The 19,304-nt window shown below is 27.9% G+C and overlaps 2 protein-coding genes across 2 annotated transcripts in view; one reads left to right on the top strand and one right to left on the bottom strand.

Moving 5' to 3' along the window:
* LOC130799624 (uncharacterized) overlaps nucleotides 1-19,304 on the top strand; it is a 417,568-nt gene that overhangs the window by 87,088 nt on the left and 311,176 nt on the right. The gene's annotated exons all lie outside the window — the stretch shown is intronic.
* LOC130799280 (transcription factor MYB41-like) lies at nucleotides 469-2,115 on the bottom strand. Its single transcript, XM_057662383.1, has 2 exons — nucleotides 1,784-2,115; nucleotides 469-1,201 (listed from the first exon to the last, which is right to left on the bottom strand). The coding sequence occupies exons 1-2, from the start codon at nucleotides 2,047-2,049 to the stop codon at nucleotides 469-471; spliced, it is 999 nt and encodes a 332-aa protein (XP_057518366.1). The 5' UTR covers nucleotides 2,050-2,115.

Below are 19,304 nucleotides of genomic sequence, written 5' to 3'. Positions count from 1 at the left end.
ACCATGCAAACCGTTAGCTGCATGATCATCATAATATTATTAATTAGTTAATATACGATCTCAAAAAAATTCATTAAAAACTCTCACAAATCCTAAACATAGCAATTGCAAAAAAAACCAACAATTATCTAGTGATATTTATCATAAATATCACTAAAAACTATAGTAATAATTACATATATATACCACTAAAGATCACATAAAGTGTCATTAAATTATTTTGTATGTAGTGGAACTTAAAATAAAAATTAATTATTATTATACTAAAAATATAAATAAGTGACATAATGCCACTAAATTTAATGTCGTAAAAAGCTAAATTTGTTGTAGTATATGAACAAACAATTGTGTATTTCTTCAATTTTGTCAATAAAAAATCGATTAGATTAGAAGGCAAAAACTTTGAATTGGATCACGTATACACTAAACTATATACTTCATATAAAATGATATCAATAAAACTAATACTTACTTTATGAATTCTTTCCACAGATCACTGGTGCCATCATCAAGTAACTTTTCCCAACCTTGAAACAATTCATCTGTGTTGGAATTCCAGACACATGAACCGCCATTAGTGGAGTTTGTGTTGCTCTCAACTTGATTAGTAACTGTAGAAGCTTCTGGAGAAATGTTAACTAAGGAAGGAAGTCTATTCTCATCTAGAATTTCATAACTAGTATTATTGCTCAAGTTTTTATCACAATTTGTATCCAAATTTTGATATATTTCTTGATTATAGTTTGGAACTTGACAAAACCCTAATTGAGAGCTAGAATTTATAGGAATATTTGTGGTATTTTTATTAGAAATATTAATGTTATTTAAGTTAATATTATGGGGAATAAATCCCATGTTTAATGGCATAGTTTGATGCAAATTTTGAAGTGATGATGATGAATTGGGTGTGTTTAGGATTTGGAAGATGTGTTGTAAGACATGAAGTTTAGCTACCTCGGCGGCGACATTGGGTTGAACCCTAAGGGCATTATTGAGTTCCCAAGAGTTCATTAATGGACCTAAATTTGGTGGGTTTGTAAGGAGTTGAGAAAGATTAGCTAGCAAATTAAGGTCACTTCTTGGCTTGTGTGTAACAGGATCTATACCCATTTGGAGAAGATTTTTCCTTAGACGAGTGTTCCAATAATTCTTAATCTCGTTATCTGTTCTTCCTGGAAGATGAGCTGCAATTCTAGACCACCTATAACATATTAAAAAAGAAAATTGTATATACTTAGTAACTCAATTAATAATTTAATACCACATGAAAAATATTGGAAAGTATCTATTAAAAGTTTTAAAAAGGATTTATCATATCCAAGAAATTGCCATATTGCACAAACACTAATTAAGAAATATTTCAACAATTTAAATTGTGTTCTTAATATTAAAAGAGTTTTATAAATGTTCATATAAGAATAAAAGATAATTTAGTAACATACATACTTCCATATAAAAAATTGCAGCAAAGTAAAAGAAATGTGTGCGATATATGTGAGAGAGATGAAATAACTATGAGCTTGTAACAAGGAGCTCATATATATTCTAATAGTATGTATTAGATAAGTTATATAACTCATTATAACCCGCATTTGAGATTATTTCATACAACAATTTGTAAATAAGTTATTTAGAATCGACCTGAAAATGTATTAGTCAAAATGATAAAACAAATTGTAAAGTGTATTGGGTGAAGAGCAGGTAAAAAGATGGATAAGCATAGAGACGTGTTTTACTAATAAACATGAATATACAATTTAATTATAGTGATAAAATTACTTACTTATTCCCGAGAACCGAATGAAGCTTGATGATCATGTCTTCTTCTACTTCAGTAAAACGACCACGTTTAATATCGGGCCTTAAGTAATTAGTCCATCTTAATCGACAACTCTTACCACACCTATTAAGCCCGGCCGCCTTGGGAAGAGCACGCCAACTTCCATGGCCGTGAGTTTGGATGTGGGAGACAAGTTTGTCATCCTCTTCTGGTGTCCATGGACCTTTCTTCAATTCCCTAATGTCATTACAACATGGTGACCTACCCATATTTAATTAATTATTAGTTATTTGTTTGGAAATTTGAGGTTGAAGGAGAGAAAGGTAGCTAAGAGATAGTAAGATTACTGGTTGATATTCTTGGTGGGACTTTGGGTATTATATAGGCCTACAAAGGAAAGAGTTTTCAAAATTTTTGTCATTTTCGAATCAGGTTTAATTATATTAGTTATTTATTAATATTAACTAGCAAGTCATTCTCTAGTATTTTGTTGACCCCAATCTTCTTATTTTTTATATGGGTATAGTTTATCGTCATCCATCACTTCCAAAGTTTGTGGTAAGATCTAGTTGTAGCTAGCGGTTATTACTTATTAGAGGTCGCTTGGATGGAATATAAATATTTAAGAGGATAAAAAAGTCAAACTAGTGAAATAAAGATAAATGAAGTAATTAAAATACTTGTGAAAGATGTATAATGAGAATAAGCTAAAAAAAGATGAGTAAAAAAAATAATGATTTCTCTTATTTGGAGAAAATTATTCCTTCACCCTCCTCTAGGGTAAATTTATACCCCAATATGATGGAAAAAAGAGTTATTTTATCCATTTTCATTACCTTCTAACCAATTCTTTCACCTCTCTAACAACTAGATTCCCTTAAACTTCTATCTAATTAACTTTGTTTTCTTACTTTGACTTTTATTTACCCCTTAAATATTTACACTCAATCCAAGCAAGCCCTTATAGTAGACATTGGGGGTATTTGGCAAAGGGTTAATCGCTATTAGCTGATAGTTGATTGCAGATTTACATTGTTGATTTGACCATCTTATTTTATCAACTAGTTTGACTAGCTGATTTTGAACTCGCTACTATAAGCAGATTGTTCAAAAACAGCTTATTTATAACAATAAGTTATTTCAACCAGCTAGTTTACCAAACATTAGCATTACCTAGTTTGACCATTCAACCCTCTATTTGCATCAAAATGAGCTAAAATTGTCCAATAAGATATTTTTGAATATACGTATAATCTAACATATAAATGATCAAAATAATACATAGAAGTACATTAAAAGTCAAATGTAATCAGTATAATAAAATAGATAAAGTATATTTATATACACTATAATTTCACACATAAATATGATAATGCATTGAAGAAGGGCTTCCTAAAGGAAGGTAAAGAAATTAACCTGGCCAGCAAGGCTTATGGATGTATTTGTTTAATTCAGAAAAGGAACCTAAAATGACCAATAGAATGACACCTTAATCAAGGATTAGGTATTGTAATTGTCACCATTTTTGAATTGGTGATTAAAACTTTTTAGGATTATTATTATTCTTCTTATTCTAATGACACCTCATTAGCTATAGCATATATGGTAGCTAGATTAAGCCATTAAGGTATCCTCTTTGCATTCTATTTTGTCATTTCTTCATTTCTGGGATATTTTCCCTTTTCTTTTCTTTTTAATTTTCCTGAATTTACAATTGAAGCAAATTTTGCAGAAAGATGACCTTTTTCATTAATTTTTTTATAATAATTCTTTATACATTATTTTTATTTACGGCCCTTTTACATTATTTTATAATCATTATTGTAATCACTAAAACAATAAGAATGAATTCAACAACTTATATAGAAGTATTTATTGTCGATTTGGTTGTTGGTAATAAATCTTCTATACCTATAACTTATTATCATACTCTCGAACTTATGAAGTGTCATCTTGTAGAGTAAAATTTTTCCTTCAATATAGGATGATGATGTCATCCTATTATATAATGGAATTGGATTTTTCATTGGTATTGATTAATATTGATTAATCCTAGTAAATATTATCATAATCAATATATTGAAATTGGTGAATTTTCTCAACAATACCTAAATGCATTGGAATTGATTTATTTAATCAAAATATGTAAATGCAATATTGAAATTGGTTAATGCAATCAATTTTTCAATAATCTACCTAATGTATCTAGAGGTAAGACGAGAGATAAATTGGTGAATAAAGATTAAAGGTCAGACAAAGATGAAAACGAATATTTACATTTGTAAAGCAAACAACTTCATTTTTGCAATCATCTGATATTTACTTTAATTTTATACTCTAAGTTTCTTTTATTTATTCATTTATTTATTTAAATAGACATAATTACTTTAAATATTTTTTCTATTCATAAATTCTTAAATTGTCAATTACAATATAATGATCATTAAGATAATTGAGCTAATTACATGGATCCGTCTCAACATTCAAATAGTCTTACACAAAATAAGCTATTTTTAATTTTATATTTGCATTATTATTTAAATTATTTTTTGTATATAAATGTTATCGTTATTTTAAATATTTCATTTAATTTAATATTGTAATATATGTTCAAAACAATTTATTAATATTAGAATTTATTTTTAATATAGTTTATTATGCTTACTTAGTAAATATTAAAATAATATCAATAACATCATACATAACTTGTAAAATAGTATTTTTAAAATTAAAAATAAATGAAATATTAGCTAATATATGAAATTATTAATTCATTAAAAATAAATAACCAATAATTTACAATTTCTTTTCTGTGTTTTTAAAATAATAATAAAAAACAATAAAATGAAAAAAAAATGCATTGCACGGAAATTATCTAGTATTAATTAGTACTAAGAATAAATTTTAGTACTTAGAAATTTTATGAAATGTATATTATCATATCTCTAGTGATGAGACTTTGATTATTAAAAAGTTTATTTTTGCAATTTTCTATTACTATTTTATTACCCTTCTTGAAGCTATAATGGATTGGAATATATAAAATTTGTGAACCAAATCAGATGATTGAGATAGATTAAGTAAGACCATTAAACTAATCAAGCAATTTGCATAGAAAAATTAGACAACTTTTTATAATCAATTATATCTTTTAATACCGAAAGACGACAATCAACGTATGGACACTAGTTTAGACAATTATTTCTGATACTATTTATACATACGTTTTTTACGTAAAAAACATTTCCTATACTATTGTATGAAACATAGATAATCTTATCAAGGGTTTGAAGTTTGAACTATTCATCAACTCCATCAATAAAGCTCATTTATCTTTCTTGTAGTTGTACATAGGAAGTAATATGTCCATTTTAGTTAAATCAAGTTCAATCATATAAATAATTACAAGTTCAATCATATAAAAAAATTAATGTACCTAGGAAAAGCAAGTGTAATAAATCAACACAAATCACTATTTGTAAAAAAGCAAAACGATTGTAACCAATCAAACTACAAAAAAAAAAAAAAAAAAAAAAAATTTGTTTCAAGAATTCAACAGTCAAGTTAAAAGAAATTTCTGTCGGGCGTTAATTAGACCTGCTCTGCTATATGAGACCGAATGTTGGCCAGTAAAAAAGATTTTTGAACATAAAATAAAAGTTACTGAAATGCGTATGCTGAGGTGGATGTGTGGGCACACATTGATGGATCGAATTAAGAACCAAGAGTTTAGGGACAAACTAGGGGTAGCCCCTATTTCTAAAAAAAATGCGAGAAAATAGATTGAGGTGGTTTGGACATGTACAGAGAAAGACTTTCAACGCCCCTATGAGGAAGGTAGAAAGCATTATAGTAGCGGGTAAGAGGAGACGAGAAAGACCCAAAAGAACTTAGGATGAACAAATAAGAGTTGACTTGTATGAGTTAAACCTCTTTGAGGGCCTGACTAGAGATAGGGGTAGTTAGAGGCGTCATATCTATGTTTTAGACTACAGATGTCCTCTTAGATTACCTTTTGGTGTTCTTACCCTCCTACTTCTCTCGTTTCTTTATTATTAGTTTTTTTGTTTTCTTATTTTGTAGTTGGTTCTACTAATTTATTTTATTTATAGGCTTTTAATTTATCACTCATGCATAGTTACGTCTCTTTATCTTTTTCGAGCCGGAGGACTCCTTTGGCCGCGTTCTCCTTTATGGGTATGAGTTGCCACCATTCTTCCCTTCACAGGATTTATTCATAGTTTTTCTATAAGCGGAATTCACTGGGTAGGAGGATGATGATAATGATCGATAAATTTGTTCGACCAACTTGTTTTAATTTGGTTGGATGTTAAAACTAAAAATTAATAAATAATTCTGTTAACATACACAAAATAAAAAGAACAGAGGGATAAAGGGATTAAGTGATCATTAAGAATTGGTTAAACTCAAACAGTGCATTTTCATCATATAGTTAGTTAGCAGAATGAGTTAACATTCTTATAAAGAAAAGAGTTTAGTTTTAAAATTAATCTCAAACCATAAATTTTGACATTTCAAAGTGTTCCACAAAACTATGACTACATGCATGATTGTATGTTATATATTTTCTTTTCTAGCTGAACAAAATGAGATGCAAAAGCGATGTTAACTCATCAAGCTTTAAATTCAGTCACCCATTTGATGACGTATATACATATTTGCCTTTTTTTCCTTTCTTGATTGGTTAACCTGGCACATACGTAGAAGTGTACATATAACTAGGGGTGTTCAAAAATATCCGGTTTGAAAAACCCGATCTGGAATACCCGGTATCCCATTTTTAAAGCCGGGTAATTTGTTTACTAAATTCGGATAATTCGGGTCGGGTACCCGGTTTTAAAACCGAATATTCGGGTCAGATACAGATCGCAAAATTTGGGATACCGGGTACCCGGTATTCGATTTGTATTTTTTTTAAAAAAAATTTATTTTCAAAACCCTAAATTGGCTAAATCTACCTTGGGCCTTTTGAAATCCCGTCTTCATTCTTGCTGGCCGCTGCTTGCTTCTTCAATCTTCACACCGTCATCTTGCTTCTTCTTCACCATTCACGTTGAGACGTCGACAAGAATCCAGACCACTGTCATTCTTCTTCTTCACCGTTTTTAATTGGGTAAGTTTCTTTCAGTTCATCACCATTCTTCTTCTTCTCAAGATCTTCTTAATCCGAAATAAACCTGATTTTTGGTATTTATTTAATTTTGTTTTTTGCCATTTTCGATTTTGTCACAGAGATTTATTTAGCCATTTTCGCATTTTTGCCATTTTCGCAGAGGTTTATTAGTTTGCAAGGTGATTGATGAAAGTGAACTCCTATTGCTTGTAATCTTGATTGAATTTTGATATTTATGTTTAATATTTTGAAGTTGAATTCTGATATTTGTCTGTGCAATTTATTTTCAGACCCTCTTTACAATTTTAATTTGAAGATTTACATAGATTCTTACCCACCACCATCTGGATTTTCGGTAGCTCTTTATCATTTTCATTTTGCCATTTATCTTTGATATTTGATTCTGATAATTGTTTGATTTAAATGCTAATGTAATATTTTGAATTCAAATTCTGATATTTGTTCAACTTGTTCAATATTTTTGAAGTATATAATGATGGTAGATCATATATAACTAAATTCTGCTTGTATATGATGATGGTAGATTCACTAGATTGGTAATTGATTGTGAATTGTGATGAACTGATGATGGTAATGAACTAATGATAATTGATATATAACTTGTACATTATGAATTTATGATGATAATTGGTAACTGAATTCTGCTTTAATATTCTGTTTTATAATATAACTTGTACATTATGAATTTATGATGATAACAATAATTGATAATCTCTTTTCAATTGGTAGGCTTTACTTAACTATAAAGTTTACGATAATGGTTACTTGATGTAGTACCAATTCACTTGTATTTTTAAAGTTTATCTAATAACTGAAAGTGTGAAATAAAGATGTCCTAATTTAAGCTAATGGAAATTCTTTAATATATGTTTTGTATAGAACATGGGGTCGTCTTTTGATGATAATGGAAATTCACTACCGAATGAAGGAACTCAATTTGAAGAGAGTGTTGATCGCTTGTTCGATGAGGATGAAGATACAAGATCACCAATTAAAAATCAGAAAAAAAACCTCGTGCAACTACTGGTATGAGGAGTAATAGGTCAAGATGGTGGGATCATTACACAGTTGATGAATTACATTCAATAATTGCTCATTGTAAGTATTGCAAAATTCTATTAGTTATCCTAGCAAAAATGGAACAACTCCTTTTGGCTAATCATACTGAAAGATGCAAAAAATCTCCTCCAAATTTGGATATGAAGCAAAAGAAAATTGAATTTGATATTGCTAGAAGACTCAATGAGGATGGTAGTGTTGATAATGCTGGTGTTCCGAATTGTGAGAATTTGATTATGATTTGTGTAGGAAAACTACAATGCTTATTGTGGATGAATTTCCTTTTGCTTTTATTGAACGTGAAGGATTTCGTGAGCATTGTAGGTCTTTGAATCCTTTATTTAAGATTCCTTCTCGTAGCACTGCCACTAGAGATTGTTATAGTCTTTTCATTGAAAAAAGAAATGAGTTGAAATTGTTTTTTTAAAACTTTAAGTCACGGATTTGTCTAACAACAGACACTTGGGCATCGGGGCAAAACTTAAGTTATATGTGTTTGACTTCACATTTTATTGATGATAACTGGAATTTGCAAAAGAAAATCATAAACTTTTGTCCTATTGCTGGTCACAAGGGAATACTTATTGGCAGAGCTGTTGAAAAATGCTTGATTGATTGGGGTTTGAAAAATATCATGACATTGACCGTAGACAATAATGCAAGTTCAAATGACATAGCGGCCAATTACCTTAAGAAAAGACTTAACATTTGGGATACTGGTTTGTTAGAGGGTCAATACCTATATATGAGATGTGCATCACATATTTTGAATTTGATTGTGAAAGATGGTTTGAATGAAGTTAATTTTTTTGTTTTGAAAGTTCGTGTTCTTGTGAAGTATGTAAGGTCTTCTCTTGCTAGGCTTAACAAGTTTACAGAATGCATAAAAGAGGACAAAGAGGAGAGCAAAAGCCTTGTTGTTTTGGATATTGAAACTAGATGGAATTCAACTTACCTAATGCTTGAATCTGCTATCAAATTTAAAAAGTCATTTGCTTCTTTATGCATGAAAGATTCTGCTTTAGTTAAGTTACTTTAGAAGTTTGGTGGTGTTCCTACTGAAGAGGATTGGAAGAAAATGTCTACTTTCTTACCTTTCTTGAGTGTTTTTTATGATGCAACTTTGAGATTTTTTGCTTGTCGTTATGTAACTTGCAACTCTTATGCACATGAGATTTTTGGGACTAGATTATTGCTTCCCAACAACATGAGTGCCGATGATGAGGGTATGAGGAAAATGGCTACCAATATGATGGCAAAATATGACAAATATTATGGAAACATTGATAATATTAATATTTTAGTGTTTGTAGCTGTTCTCCTTGACCCTAGGCATAAGTGGAATGATGTTGATTGGATTGTGCATGCTTCATATGATGCTACAAAAGCTACTCTCTTGTCACTAAAGATTAAAATGGTTTTCAAAATTTGTTTGATTCTTATACTTGTTCTATGCCTCCACCAAAGACAAGTGGAGCTACTTCCTCCACTTCAACCTCTTCAACCTCTTCCATTTTTACTCAAAGTGGGACTCAAGGAATGGGGAAGATGGACCTTATTGAACTAATGAATTCAAGATATCAAATGGAGACAGGTTGTTCGTTAACCAATGTAAAAAAAAGGGAGTTGGATAGGTATTTAAAAGATGCAAGTGAACCTCATGATTCTAACTTTGATATTTTACTATGGTGGAAAGATCAAACAAAAAGGTATCCCATTCTTCAAAAGATGGCTAAAGATGTGCTTGCTATACCTATTTCTACCATTGCTTCTGAATCTGCTTTCAGTACTGGTGGTCGTATTCTTGATGATTTTCGAACATCATTGACTCCAAAGATGGCCAAAGCCCTTATTTGCGCACAATATTGACTTCGTATTTCTAGAACTCCTTTAGCAATAGAGGAGAGTTTACTTGCACTTGAAGAAATGGAGGAAGATTAGTATAAATTTTAGTTATTTTTCAATTGATTATTTAATATTTAAGAGTAAAAATATTTTTCCTTTAACCTTATATTGTTTGACTGTTCGTGCTCTTGGTTTAGGTAATGCATTAACTTTGAAGCATCCGGAGGTCATAATCGATGAAACTCTTGACGTCGTTGAAGATGACTAATGGAGCTTGAAGTTTCAACTTATAAATTTTAATCGTTTGCTTTTACTTTTTTAATAGTTAGATCTTAGATGTGTAACTTTATGAATTTATGGAATTATAGTTGTATTTCAATTAACTAATGGTTGTATTTTAATAGTTTATGACTAATTAAGTTAAGTATTTATAGAGATTTAGCATTTGAATTATATATAAAAAAAATGTTAAAAGAAATAAGGAAAAAAAACAAGTTTTTAACAAAATCGGGTATCCGGTTTCCGATCCAGTTTAAACCGGGTACCCGATTTAAAGCGGATCGGAACCGGATCAGAATTTCAAGTATCCGAAAAATCGGGTACTCGATTTTCTGGATCCGGGTCGACCCGGTATCCGGTTTTGAACTCCCCTACATATAACCATACCTTTTTTGATAAGTAAATATTTTTCTAATAGAAGAAAAACAATAAACCCAATCGCCGGCAATGGCTGAATAAGTGTCAGATCAGACTCAAATGAAAATAGGCTAATCGACTTGAGCATACTAAAATTTAAAAAAAAAAATACAAATTCTCAAATTAGATAGTCTCATGGTAAATTATCTCTATTGAGTTGGCTTAATATACACTTATTATTTTAAAGTGATCACTTATAACCTAAATTAAAGTGATCACTTCCAATTGTAAAGTGGTCACTTCTTATATTCTTGAAGTAATCACTTATAACCTTAAAGTGAATATTTACAAATTTAAATTGATCTATAACTCAAATGGAATAAATATTGTGAACATGTCTCATGGTAAGACGGTCTTATATAAAATGAGCTATAAATAAAACGGGTTCTCTCAGCCTGCTTCAACTCGCACCGGCCCATTCATAATTTTGAATTCTATTGAAATAAGCATGTTAAATTGAGCAAAATGTCTTCTAATATAATTAAATGGTATTATAATTTAAAATATATGTATTGACTATTGTATTGCTTAAAGAAGACGATCATACAAAATCCAAATGCTTATTGTCTTTACTTAATTGGTTCAGTCAAGGGCTCAGTGCATGTCGCACTGCTCTAGGAATTCTTGCTTCTTTTTATTATTTGGTATCTCTCTTAGGATTTACCTTCAGACCTACGCTTTACTTCAATTGGGCAATTTATAAAGATTTACCAAATTATTGGAGAAGTAGCTCTGAATAGAATAAAATCTTTAGACATAAATATGAATAATTTAGCTATCTTATCAAGAATATTATTTACTTCATTAAATTATCATCATTAAATGTCAAAAAATGATATAAGGTATATCCTATTAGACCGACGACCTATCCTTATAAACACTTCATCTCTATATACATGTGCTAAATTAACATTGCTTTTATGATTTTGGGCTATATATAAAATCAAATACTTCGTAAGATAAATAGATTTATACATGAATTTTCTAATGATAATTTATGAGTCATTTGTGCAAAATAATTGTTCAAAACTCACCGGAGAGCTTTCAGAAAATTCCCTCAAAAAATAAAGCATTTTGTTTATATATTAGCCAAAATCATATAAATCAAAGAGCTTGTTTTAATGGTTGACACTAACTAATGTACGAATTTGAATTTCTTACAAAATGTTAAAATAATTTGTGATCAGTTAAAATTCCAAGAGAACTTGATTTCTAAAACTTGTAGCAATTTAACTGCGCATTGAGGATGTTACCAAACACAAAAATCAAACTCCTATATATTTTACGAGCAAAGTTATTTCCAAGGAAAAATTAATTCCAGTGTCAATTGAAATTCTATGTCAATCAAACGAGTTCTAATAAACTTATCCAATTGAGATATATTTAATTTTCTCAATAAAAATTAGCTCAAAGTACATATTTGAGCGGTTAAAAACTTCACAACATTGAATAATACTCTCCTTGTTTCTTTTAATTTGCACATCTTTTCATTTTAGATTGTAATACTTATTTTGCACCCTTTTTTTTTGGGAATGACTCTACTTTCTTTCTTTAAATCTCATCCGCATACTTATTATCTCTCTCCATTTTAATAAGTCCTTTTTTTTATTCACTTATTTTTTTATCTTATTTTCCCACCAAATTTCAATTTCCACTGAATCTCAATCAAATTAATTTGAAAGCATTTTCTAAGAGAGTAATATATTCAGCAGCATATACAATCTCTATACCCTTACGTGAGTTATGACTAAATTAATCTAAGTTACCAAAATCGTAGACTGAGACTTGGTGTACATTAAGATCCCCTAATTCCTATTAATCCAAACACAGATTTTCAAAACAATCTTTATTGAGTGGTTTAATTTATAAATACTGTTTTGAAATGATCATTTATAATCTTAGAGTAATAATTTAAAGTTTTAAAATGATTACTTTTTCACAGGGGTCTTTGAGGGTGTGTGGGGTGATTAACCGCACAAAGCACCCTCTTTCTCTATTATATGAAAAAGTTAATAAAAAAATTATGTTGAGTTTATTAATAATATATTTACTATACATAAGGCGCAAAATAAAAGTATTGTACGTGGCTCCTAAATTTTTCAACATGGTTATGCTGACATTTTTAGTTTTAAAGTGATCACTTATAATCATAAAATCATCACTTATAATTATAAAATGATCAATTAAATAAATAATTAATTATATAATTCTATCTTATAATGAAACAGTCTCATACAATATTCGATATAATCCAAAAGAATGCTACCACGCACATGTGTGCAACAGTATATTAAACTTTACATTTTATCTGTTTTCGTTTATCCATTAGCACTTTCAACAACTTCTTAATCCATAATTAACTGTAAATTACAAATGTCATTCCAAATAATCAAATCTTAATTCATAGTCCAATTATTAATTACATTTGCATGTGCAATGGTTATAATAAATCCATAACTAATAACATAAATATTACCAAGTGGATATAGAGAAATATTGATGACCCACGAAAACAGTAAGTAAATTATTTATAATTAACCTTTTTGTTTTATAGTTTTAATTGATTTTCGTTGGCCCTAAGAAGCTTCCACGGTACGTAGATATGATTAAATCAATAAAATAGTCTTAATTAACTTATTTAATTACTCAGGGCGAAGCTACATGAGGTTGACGATGCCCCGACTCGATTGTCCAAACATGCAATTAATTTTATTTTTAACTCGACTCCTTTAAAAATTTTGATGTATTAAGTACAAGCTGATTAAATATCACAAATAAAAATAAAGTTTAATGGTCAAATTAATAAAAATGAAATTTGTAGTCAACAATTTAATTCTTCATGTAGTAATAATTTTTTAAGACTACTAAAAATTATAAAACGTTTTGTCTTTTGAGACACTCCATACAATCCTTATTTTTCAACTTTTTAGGTCTCTAATTATTAATTTTTTCCATTTAAAAACAAAACTCAAACTTTCAACTTACTTTTATATATAACAATATTGCCAGTATGTCAGTCAATTCAAAATTTAAATTTTTATATATAATAATATTTTTACATGTTTGTCTGTCATTCTATTATCATTTATTCGTTAATGTATATATGTTATTTAAATATAAATTTTTCTAGTGCGTTGGTCATTTTATTATTAATTTTTGATGTATCGGTATTGGCTATTTTTCCCCTAGTAAATGGACTAACCCCTGAATCAATATATATATATATATATATATATATATATATATATATATATATATATATATATATATATATATATATATATATATATATATATATATATATATATATATATATATATATATAATAAATGTAATATATTTTGACTCATGATTATAATTTCATTGTTATAGATGCTCGAATTTGTTGGTGTTAAGATACATATAGATTTAATTTAATTTATCAGTTATGCAAGTAATATTATCTTTATAAAATTAGACTAGTTTGGATAACATATAATAAATGATATTAAATAATAATAATAATAATAATAATAATAATAATAATAATAATAATAATAATGTAATAAATGGATGAATGTATAAATAACTACTAAAAATAAATAATCAATTATTAAGTTCTTATCAAATATATCATGTGAAATCATACAACCTAATAAAAAGACTGAAAAATTTCACATATATCTTTATAAATCGTCCTGTTAGATGAAAAGATTTTAGTGGGTTGTGTTGGCTTATGTGTCAAATAAATTAACTAACATGTTATATTTAGCCATCCCAAAAATTAATAAAATAAATTGAGCGATCAACATTTATAAAAACATTTATTAATTTAAATTTATTAGATATCATAAATTTACTATCTTTATAAACTAAATAATTTAAATATTTTGATTAATCTAATCAACTAGAAATTTAGACATTTATTAAAATTTGCTTAATATAGATAACAAGTGATTTATTAAAATTATATTTTTATACCTATTTTCATATGAAGAACTACGTGTATTGCACGGGTTTTATACTAGTACCATATTAAATGTCTTAAAAAATCTTTTTGTATACATGATTTTTAGTGCAATTATTTAAATTGAATACGTAAAAAATCAGCATTGATAATCAGAGAAAAAGTGATATAGAAAAAAGTGTAAATTAAACTGATTTGCCAGATTTACTTGATGAAAGAAACTCTTAGTAATCTTATTATAAAAAAAAGAAATTTTAAATTAAGCTTAGTTTAACAAGACAAAATTTTCGTTCCTTTGATGTTTTATTTCCAGAAAATGAATATAGTAGAAAAAATTTATTTAAAAAAATCAAAATTTTATTAATTGCTTTAGGGAAAATTTGAGTTGCAGAATAGATTTTTCATTTTGTAATTTTAAAGTTAAGATATTGTACCATTATTACAGTTGAATAAATCTGAAGAAAAAAAATACTAATATACATAAATTATTTATATATCCAACGCTCAATGGAAAAACGATTATAAAAAATAAGAAAAGATAAAAAAATGTTTGGAAAATGGAAAACATTAGATTGTTCTAATTATTAGAAAAGATATTCCGTCCAATTATATAAACTAATAATTTTGATGTAAATTAATGAATGACAGTTTATGTTGCCATGTGTAATTTTTTTATTAGCTGAATGCTTATTAGCAGAGATTTTACATTGTTTGTAATTTATTGCGTAATATAGTTTTACACAAATTGAAGGATGATTGACTATGATTGCAATAAAAAAAACTTACACTTTTAAAATTTTATTGCCATTTGTATTTCCTAATTACTGATTGAGACAAATTTGTCTTGATGGTTTTGTTGATTGATATTTATTGGATGAGACAAATTTGCATAAATTGATTGATAATTGATAAGCACTTGCTTTAATTAAAATCATTTTATAATATACTAAATAATAATCACAAAATAATTTGCATAGAATCTTCAAAATAATTATAAATAAAATAAACTATAGTATAATTTGAATGAAGTCTTTTAGAATAATATTATTAGCATTGCAAAAGACAAAATCTTTCATTATCTTAAACAAAATTTTAATTTTATAGTATAATCAATTTTCGATTTTTATAGATAGTTGTCATATTTGTTTCTAATTATTGGCTGAGGCAAAATTGTAAATATTAAGTAATAATTATTTATTGGCTGATACAAATTTGCAGAGATTGTTTTTCTTATTGATAAACTAAATAATCTTGAATTTGGAAAATTTATATTTACTGGGTAACAATTATTTATTGACCGAGACAAATTGCATTTAAAGAAAATTTATATTTACCTAGATGAAACAAATCAATAAACAAAATCACAGTTTTATATATTTAATAATATACTAAATAAAATAAATCACAATATTATTTGCATAGAATCTTTTCAATTAATTTCAACACTATTTTTATATACTTCAGTTGTAATTATATTAAACAAAATAATCTTCTGTATGTAATACAGATTTCAATGTAACTCTATTGATTTCTATTTTAATAGCAGCAAAAGTAAAAAGAAAGCGTACATTAAAGAGAAAGCAATACTAGCACCAACAAACGGGATTATTAATAAGGTCGACGAACATATATTATCACTTTTTCCTGAGAAGGAGAGGATGTACTTGAGTTTGAATTCAATCAATTATATATATTACACTTTAAATTAAAAAATTAAACTCATAAGATTAATATATATATATATATATATATATATATATATATATATATATATATATATATATATATATATATATATATATATAAACTCATAAGATTAATATATATATATATATATATATATATATATATATATTCCTGCTGTTTTGAAAATTTAATATTTTATATAGCTAATAAATTACGCTAAATTATCGTATATTATGAGGCGGTCAGTTGATATTTCATAACCTTTTATTATAGTTCCTCAAATCTTATTAATTTTATTAAAAACATGATCATCACCCAACAAGTCATCTTGTTTGTCTTTTTGTCTCTCACTTATGATCTGCCTGAAAAGCTTAGTCTTTTCATGTTAGCCCTAGCTAATATATTTGTTAGTGTACAAATAAAAAAATAAAAAAAATTTGAAGTCTTCAACTACTTTGGTATGCATGGTTCATCTTCCTTCACCAAAAACAAATATCCTTCAATAATGTTCACTTTTAAGGGGTTCATATTTTTAATGTCAAAATGTATATTAAAGAGTTTTCCTAGATCTGTGGCTCCACATATGTGACCAAATGTCTTCGAAAACTTTGAAAGAATTTACGGTACGTTTAGTAGGTGATAATAAACGGTGGTAATAGAAATAAAAAATTTGTGTAATTTTGGTTGGAAAATTTATTGGCTACCTTGATGGCTATACTTATCCAACTTCAATTACCTCATTTTCTTCATAAAATTCATTCCAATGTATTACCATTGGGAGAGGTGGTATTAAGTGGTAATGAAAATTTGTAAATAAAAAATCTTTTTTGTGATCAAAGTTTCATTATTATGGGAATGATATGAAACTTTTGATGAAATTTTACACTATAAATTATTTTTATTACCACCATTTAGTACCACTAACCAAACAGGCTGTTAGGGTAACACAAGCAATGAAGCAAGCTAGCTACGGGTTCAGTTGGACTTCTAGGATAAATAATAAAATTCTGACACATTATAAAATTCTAGTGTTTTCATTTTCGTGAGGATTCATCTTTTGATCTTTTTCGGGTGGAGAGATTTTTTTGCCGCACTCTTTTTTATGGGTATTAAATTTTATCTTTCTTTCTCTCCAATTTCTAATTATAGTTTTCTATGGGCGGAATACAGAATGATGATGATAAAATTTTGGTGTTTGTGTATGAGTGGATAGCGATCATGAATTTCTGAAGAGGTATCATTTGTCTTCAAGCAAAGTTCTTTATCTAACAATTTAGCCCAATGTAAATTACAATTAATTGGGGTAGCTATTCAAATGAGCTTGCTTAGAGATTTTATATGTTTCATTGTTTTTTATCTATTGACTTCTCTTTGTGACAAAGATTTTATAATAAGGTTTTAATCATCGGTTTCAGCTTTTTATTATGTTGATTTCCTAACAAATATTGAGTTGAGCCTTATGAAAAATTGATAAAACTATCCATACTAATAAGATATGATTTTTTTTTTCTAAAGCAAGTTTATTTTGTGAGAATTTCACCATTAAATGCATTTTATGTAGATTATTTTTATTGGGATGGATGACATTTTAAAGTTGCGAGAGTACGCAAGAGCTAGTGAGGATAAAGAGTTGTACCTATGTAGGTTTATGGTGTTAGTTTACAACTAGAGGTGTTTAACGGGTCGAGTCAGGGCGGGTTGGGTCAAAATTTTAAAGGGTCGGGTCGGGTCGGGTCATGTCAAATGTCAAACGGGCTAGGACGGGTCAAGCCCGTTTAAATACGACCCACTTTGACCCATTTTTTAAAAGTTCATTAAATAGTTTTTTTTATTATTATACTTTATGGTCCGTTAGGTCAATGCAACTATGAATATAACAATATCATATAAAAATATAAAAAAAAAGTGGTAAAATATTTTTTATAACTGATTCCTATAATTGTCCGACCCAACCCTTTACACAAAGGCCAGTTAATGACCCAACCCGTTATTGACCCTACCCGCTAATAACCCGTTAAAATGCGAGCCGACGTTTAACCCGTTAGGTCGACCCGCCCCATTGAACACCTCTATCTACAACCTTCAAAAATAGTCACTATTCATATGATTTATTCGAGATGCTACAAATGGCATAAGAGAAAATAACCCTAAAACAATAGCTAATCCGTATAATGGTCAATTTACCTAGTAAGAGTAGAGGATCCTTAAGCTTGAAAGAGATCGACTAATAAGTGCAACAAAGACTTTGGTTATTTAAGTTGAGATGGATGTAATACCTAAACTCCAACTTCGAAAAAAAAAAAAAGTTTGTGATAAATGATAATTATACCAGTTTGTAGCATCTTGTTTTCAAGAAAAATTAATTTCTTAAGAACTTATAAATAGGTAAGTGTGCTTAATTAGTGTGGAGTAGCCTGAGGTCTTGTAAAGTTTTCAGGATGTATATGTGTAATATTGGTCATTTCTGGAGTTTGTATGCAATCTCAATAATAGTAACCATATGTGCACTTTATTTAGGTAACGAGACATTATCTAGTTGTGACATTAGCATTTGATAAATTTGTAGTTTCTAAAGGAGGTTAGCTGGTTAATTCTTAAGTATTTGGATTTATATAATCCAACTAATACAATTATGCAATCTCAAATGTCAGATAAAATTGAAATGCTAAAAAATATGGTTAAAAGTTGGGATTTCCTCACTCCTAAATTGGAAGATCATTTGAATATTATTTGAATAAAAATTATTGAGTTGGTCAAGTACATGTAGTATGATTAGCTTCTCAAGAAGAGAAGTTGGCAAGTTAATATCAAAGATTACCATAAATTGAATTTTTCTTGATGTTTGTACTCTAGTTTTGGATCCAATTGGCTAAGATATTTTACACTTGATTGCGTGTAATAATTATGAACATTTGTTTTATTGTGACACAAACCTTTCATATACTCTATTATTAGTTACTCGGAGCGAGCGGCTTTAAAAAAAATAAATGATGTCAATTAAATATAATCTGCCTATTATATTTTAATTTTTAATTATATATGTAAAAGATAATATATTAAACTCATTTAAAAAAAATATTTATATGAAATATTTGATTTTATTTTGATTTAATGAATAATAAAATATACTTGATTAA

The sequence above is a fragment of the Amaranthus tricolor genome, chromosome 14 (genome assembly GCF_026212465.1).
Source record: "Amaranthus tricolor cultivar Red isolate AtriRed21 chromosome 14, ASM2621246v1, whole genome shotgun sequence".
In the NCBI taxonomy this organism is placed as follows: domain Eukaryota; kingdom Viridiplantae; phylum Streptophyta; class Magnoliopsida; order Caryophyllales; family Amaranthaceae; genus Amaranthus; species Amaranthus tricolor.
Note: the sequence above shows the minus strand (reverse complement) of the source record. Positions and strands in the feature narration are given on the sequence as shown.

Coding starts and splice junctions, on each gene's coding strand:
- LOC130799280 (XM_057662383.1), bottom strand. CDS start 2,049: ATGGGTAGGTCACCATGTTGTAATGACATTAGGGAATTGAAGAAAGGT. Junction 1,202..1,783: donor CATTCGGTTCTCGGGAATAA/GTAAGTAATTTT, acceptor AATATGTTATAG/GTGGTCTAGAATTGCAGCTC.